Source organism: Salmo trutta, unplaced genomic scaffold (assembly GCF_901001165.1).
Source record: "Salmo trutta unplaced genomic scaffold, fSalTru1.1, whole genome shotgun sequence".
Lineage (NCBI taxonomy): Eukaryota > Metazoa > Chordata > Actinopteri > Salmoniformes > Salmonidae > Salmo > Salmo trutta.
In genome coordinates this window covers 2311470-2317929 of record NW_021822911.1, presented here as the reverse complement: position 1 = coordinate 2317929, position 6460 = coordinate 2311470, and the positions used below count along the sequence as shown (strand labels likewise).

At 42.0% G+C, this 6460-nt stretch overlaps 1 protein-coding gene across 1 annotated transcript; it reads right to left on the bottom strand.

Moving 5' to 3' along the window:
• Positions 1-1653: 1653 nt before the first annotated feature.
• LOC115186339 (haptoglobin-like) lies at positions 1654-4614 on the bottom strand. The gene is made up of 4 exons (XM_029746012.1): positions 4470-4614; positions 4029-4141; positions 2604-2872; positions 1654-2418 (listed from the first exon to the last, which is right to left on the bottom strand). The coding sequence occupies exons 1-4, from the start codon at positions 4472-4474 to the stop codon at positions 1855-1857; spliced, it is 951 nt and encodes a 316-aa protein (XP_029601872.1). The 5' UTR covers positions 4475-4614; the 3' UTR covers positions 1654-1854.
• Between the last annotated feature and the right edge of the window lie 1846 nt (positions 4615-6460).

Below are 6460 nucleotides of genomic sequence, written 5' to 3'. Positions count from 1 at the left end.
CACTAATGATTTATGCTATACAACGTTCGACATGTTTGAACGAACGTAAATATTTTTTCTCCCTTCTTTCATGAAGAGAAGTCCGGCGGGCTTAGATCATGTGCTAACAACACGGAGCTTTTTGGACATAAATGATGAGCTTTTTCCGAACAAAACTACATTTGTTATGGACCTGGGATTCCTGGAAGTGACATCTGATGAAGAGAATCAAAGGTAATGGATTATTTACATAGTATTTTCGATTTTAGATCTCTCCAACATGGCGGTTAGTCTGTATCGCAAAGCGTATTTTTCTGGGCGCAGTGCTCAGATTATTGCAAAGTGTGATTTCCCAGTAAGGTTATTTTTAAATCTGGCAATCCGGTTGCGTTCAAGAGATGTAAATCTATAATTCTTTGAATGACAATATAATATTTTACCAATGTTTTCGAATAGTAATTATTTAATTTGTCGTGCTGATTTGACTGGCGGTTATTGGAGGGAAACGATTTCCTCAACATCAACGCCATAGTAAAACGCTGTTTTTGGATATAAATATGAACTTGATAGAACTAAAAATGCATGTATTGTCTAACATAATGTCCTAGGAGTGTCATCTGATGGAGATTGTCAAAGGTTAGTGCATAATTTTAGCTGGTTTTCTGCTTTTGGTGATGCCTGTCTTTGAATTGACAAAACATTACACACAGCTATTGTCAATGTACTCTCCTAACATAATCTAACTTTATGCTTTCGCCGTAAAGCCTTTTTGAAATCGGACAACGTGGTTAGATTAAGGAGATGTTTATCTTTCAAAGGGTGTAAGATAGTTGTATTTTTGAGAAATTTGAATTATGACATTTAATTGTTTTCAAATTTGGCGCTCTTGATATTTCACCTGTTGTTGATAGGGTGTACCAGGGGGGTGTACCACGCATAGGGTGTACCACGCATGCGTCCCACATAGCCCCTAGTACATAGAGATTAAAGGAAAAAGCTTCTACCAGTCCGTGGTGAGTAATCCCAGTTCTGATGTCCAGAAGTTATTTTCGGTCGTAAGAGACGGTAGCAGCAACATTATGTACAAAATAAGTTAAAAAATAAGTTACAAACAACACAAAAAAATGAACAAAATAGCACAATTGATTACGGGCATGTAAAACATCAGCCATACTCTTCGGCACCATTTCTGAGATATCTCTTGTTGAAACTGAACAAATTGTGGTACAGCAGGCTGCTCCAAAGCAAGAGAGCTATTAACTAGTGTTGATGACAAGCCTTTTGTCTTCTGTATTTAAATTAGTCACTAACCAGGAGTGACATGACCTCCATTCCCCTGCTGGGAGGGATTCTAGACCCTCGTTTATGTAGCTCTATTTTAGAACAAGTTATTTCCTTCTTGAATGATTTTCATGACAAATCTACTAAAAAACCCTTGCTGGTCTCAACACAATATCCTCCTTGGCCAGATAACAATTTTCCTTAATAATTCCATTACTTAAATGAACTTCAAAATCGTCTCATGTCCTAGCTGTAGGCTACTTGTTTTAATGGCTCTAACATGCTCTAAGGTTCCAGCTTGTAGAGATGATCTAAAACATGTTTCCCAGCATTCTAAAATGGGTTGAAGAAAATGTGAATAAAAGTTATAAGGTGAAACATCGGAAACCAAACTTCTTAGGAGAGATTAATTTATTGAAAATCCTTTGAAATCAACATCGGAAGACACACTCAATCAGGCGGGGGCACACACTCAATGAAAGTCGAAACTTGAGAGAGTTTTACAAGATCAAGTCAGAAAATTACTTTGTTAGCAAAGGCATAATGGAGATTATGAGCCCCGGCTCTCATATCTGAAACTGTGCTGAGTGGAGGCTACAACTGCCTCGAAAACATCTCAGACATTACACTGGAGCGGAGACTGGCTGATTTCTCACTGTCACCCCTGAGGACACTGTTGATCCAAGGCATGTAGGCAGAGAGCTTCATGTAGACAGCGTATTTCCTCACGGCACAGGCCTTATCGAAGGACAGGATCCCTGCAGCATACACTCTGCCGTCTTTGGGGTCCTGGACTGCCAGGGCACCGCCTGCATCCCCAAAGCACACATTCTCCTGGTACTTGCTGTCTCCAGTACAGAACATGTTGTCGTCTATGGTTGGAGTGCTGCCACCACGGTTGTACTCTGCCTTACAGAAGCTATGCGATGCCACAGGCAATACCAGGTGTTTCAGTGACTCAGCGGGGGTGAAGTGGACCCCCCAACCCCAGCCTGTGATGATGCCTTTCTCCTGGGCTGCCTCAGCCAGGTCCTCACCCCTCTCAGGCAGAGGGATGGGCATCACAGCCTCGCTCAGGGTGAATGGCTCCTTCAGCTGAATCAGAGCCAGGTCGTTGTCCCAGTCTGACACGCTCTGGAAGCCTGGGTGCAGAACCACCTAGAAGGGGAAGGGAATAATTCATAGGACCTTTTTTTTGACGATCTACTGTATTTGTGCTCTAACTACCTATAAGACTGAAAATGATGATGTAGGTGAGAGAGCCCAGTGCAGTTCTGCTTGCTGTAAATACTGAATTGTCTGTATATTGTTTGAAAGAGATGGTAATGGGTATACTAGCTCACCTTTTCTACAGCAACTTCTTTGGAGTCATTGGCTTGGGAGTATCGCGTGATGCCTAGGTACACCTTGGGGATGATTGGTTCTTTCCCCTGGGTGTCCTGCCTACTCTTCCTGACAAACAAGTTCCTGCCAGCGGTCAGGACCCAGCGGTCAGAGATTAGAGCTCCCCCAGCGAAGCCCCCGTTCATGACGTTTTTACTCAGATAGACCATGGCCTGCCAGGGGACATGAGGGGCCAGGGTGCCCCCAACCATACGCCTGAAGCGCAGGTCTGGGCAAGAAACACAACAACATTATTTCTATACAATCTCTATATGGTTAAAACATCCCCAACTCAGCACCACCTAGCACTTACTGCTGTGCAACTCAAACACAACCATAAAAGATTATTGCAGAAAAATGAAATGTGCCTCAATACAATTCCAGCCTTGGTTTTAGTTTGAGTTTGAGTTTGCTAAAATCAACACTATTCACTTGAATACACATAGCATTTGGTAGTAGCTTTTCTGGAACCTTTTAGCTTTGACCTGACAAAAGTTCAGTAAATTCATTAATCATCTACTATTATCTAAAAAAAAATAAGTGTTGTCATGACTTGAGCCAGACAAGGCTAGCTTTCACAGAATTACCTTGGAGGTCACAATACGCAGAAACCTAGATGAGGATGGAATTAGTGTCATTTCTCTTCTCAAACATTTTCCTGAAACATTTGATGGATTTTGAGGAATTTTACTTTTCAAGGCTTTCATGCTCTGTAGATTTTCCTAATGACATATTTTACCATCCAGCTTGGAGGAAGCTGAGACTGAGGATCTTCCTTTCCTCCCTGCTTGCCTTCTCTTTGATCCCTGTCATCTCATGTGTGTCGCTGCTGAATCGATTTTTAAGATAATCGGGATAATAGCTGTGAGCCGTGAGACTTAACAAGGTTCTCACTTGAAAGTGATGGTGACATCCTCATTTTGGCCACAGCTACTGTATTCTCCAACAGGCTGAATAGGAACAGCTTGTGTCTGCTCAGCTCAGAGTTGCGTAAGGGGATCCATAGTGAAGATTGGCTTCAGAACATCCGATGAGAGTGACAGTGTAATTGAAATGTGAGTGATATCCTTACACGAACCAGTCACAATGGGCCAGCAAATATAATATGTTTCGGAAATAGACAAATTGCACGTGTGAAAACACACGTGTAATGTGTAAGTCCAATATTTTTGGGCGATATTCTGCATCAATGGTGTCACTAACACCCACCTTAACATAGACATGGGACAAGAAAGGTTGTCAATGATCTTTAAAATGTACATGTTTTTGTTTGAAAACGTTTCATCCCTCTCACTTTGTTGACATTTCAATCTAAATCAGAAAAAGTAAGCCCGTATTGGCATAAGGCAGGGAGTTGGTTATGTGTCAGTTAGACAGATAGCTACCTGAATTGTCTGACATCTCATCAATTGATTTGGTATTGGTTTTGATTTTGATTTTGATTTTGACCTGTTCCAGACAGACACAGGAGGCCGCGAGGAGCACTACCAGGGATGACCTGCGGACAGAAGGAACACATAAGTACAGTACACACACACAGAGCCAACTGACAGACAGCGCCCAAACACTCACTAGTACCACAACTAACGGTTCCTTTACTTAGGAAGTCTCTGGGCTTGCTTGTTAACCTATATTTAGAAAAGGTCTCTAGCTAGAGCAATTTGAATGTTTTTTGAAAGATTTAAGTAGCTGTGTTTCCCTGCCATTTTACAAAGATCCATTGTCCAAAGACATTTCAGAGATTCATTTGGATTGGTACTGCAATGGCAACATTTGCCAGGCAACCCGGGTTTTGTTGAGGAAAGAATATGAAAAGTATAACATACCACATTTTGATGGAAATATCTGTTTATCAGTTTGTATGTTGAGCTGTGTCTCCTCTGTAAAGACGATGTACTCCGTGAGAAGTTATAGGACCAAGGCCTTATATCTGCTGAGGAGAGAACTCACCCCCTGTCTGCCCACCGCTGGGAATTTTGCTGGACACAGCTTCAGTTCTGATTCCCGAAAATCGGAGAGATTGCAAAATCTCTGTTCATGCCAACCCATTATTGGAATCGTGTCCAAACCCTAACCCTGACCCCATCTGGAGCTCAGCCACAGCCAACTAGTATCAGAGAAGACCATCTGAGGGATAAATCATTTCATAGGGTATGAATTATGAAATCAGAACAGGACACAGCACATCTATAATTTGTGTTTCAATTTGGTTTATTGAAAGTAAATGAGGTGCATATAAATGCCGCATCAGAGTGTGTTATTTAAAAAATGTGATACCGTCATAGTTGTTGTTGTTTGTTGTTGACTCACATTTGCTGTTTACGACTCACTTTGGTAACACTGTACTTGACATCCAGCGTCATAAAACATTATGACACAGTCATAACCATGTCATAATATGTCATAACAGCTGACATAACTTGTCATAGCCTGTTATAATATGGTCATAACACTGTTATGACACATATTTGGACCTGTTGTGACATATATTGAGTTATTTTATGGCTGGTTATAACACCTACATAAGAGTGTCAAAACCCACAAAACCTACCACACAAGGCAAACCATTCCATTACACCATAGCCTACATGTCAACAGTATGTTTATGTTATATACAAATGTTTGAAATTGACCATATTCAATTATTGTAGTTGCTCACACATTGATGTCAGACATTTTTTTTTATAAACAAAAACATTTATTTCACCTTTATTTAACCAGGTGGGCCAGTTGAGAACAAGTTCTCATTTACAACTGCGACCTGGCCAAGATAAAGCAAAGCAGTGTGACACAAACAACAACACAGAGTTACACATGGAATAAACAAACACACAGTCAATAACACAATAAAAAAATCCAGTGTTATTAACACTGGAGTGATAGATGTGCAGATGATGATGTGTAGGTAGAAATACTGGGGTGCAAAAGAACAAAAAAAAGTAAATAAAACAATATGGGGATGGGTTGGCGCCCCCCCCCTTGGGTTGTGCCATGGCGGAGATCTTTGTGGGCTATACTCGGCCTTGTCTTCGGATGGTAAGTTGGTGGTTGTAGACATCCCTCTAGTGGTGTGGGGGCTGTGCTTTGGCAAAGTGGGTGGGGTTATATCCTGCCTGTTTGGCCCTGTCCGGGGGTATCATTGGATGGGGCCACAGTGTCTTCTGATCCCTCCTGTCTCAGCCTCCAGTATTTATGCTGCAGTAGTTTATGTGTCGGGGGGCTAGGGTCAGTCTGTTACATCTGGAGTATTCTCTTGTCTTATCCGGTGTCCTGTGTGAATGTAAATATGCTCTCTCTAATTCTCTCTTTCTCTCTTTCTCTCTTTCTCTCGGAGGACCTGAGCCCTAGGACCATGCCTCAGGACTACCTGGCATGATGACTCCTTGCTGTCCCCAGTCCACCTGGCCATGCTGCTGCTCCAGTTTCAACTGTTCTGCCTGCGGCTATGGAACCCTGACCTGTTCACCGGACGTGCTTGTTACACCCTCGACAACTACAATGATTATTATTATCTGACCATGCTGGTCATTTATGAACATTTTAACATCTTGACCATGTTCTGTTATAATATCCACCCGGCACAGCCAGAAGAGGACTGGCCACCCCTCATAGCCTGGTTCCTCTCTAGGTTTCTTCCTAGTTTTTGGCCTTTCTAGGGAGTTTTTCCTCGGGAGTTTTTCCTAGCCACCGTGCGTCTTTCACATGCATTGCTTGCTGTTTGGGGTTTTAGGCTGGGTTTCTGTACAGCACTTTGAGATTTCAGCTGATGTACGAAGGGCTATATAAATAAATTTGATTTGATTTGTAGGTAGTTGGA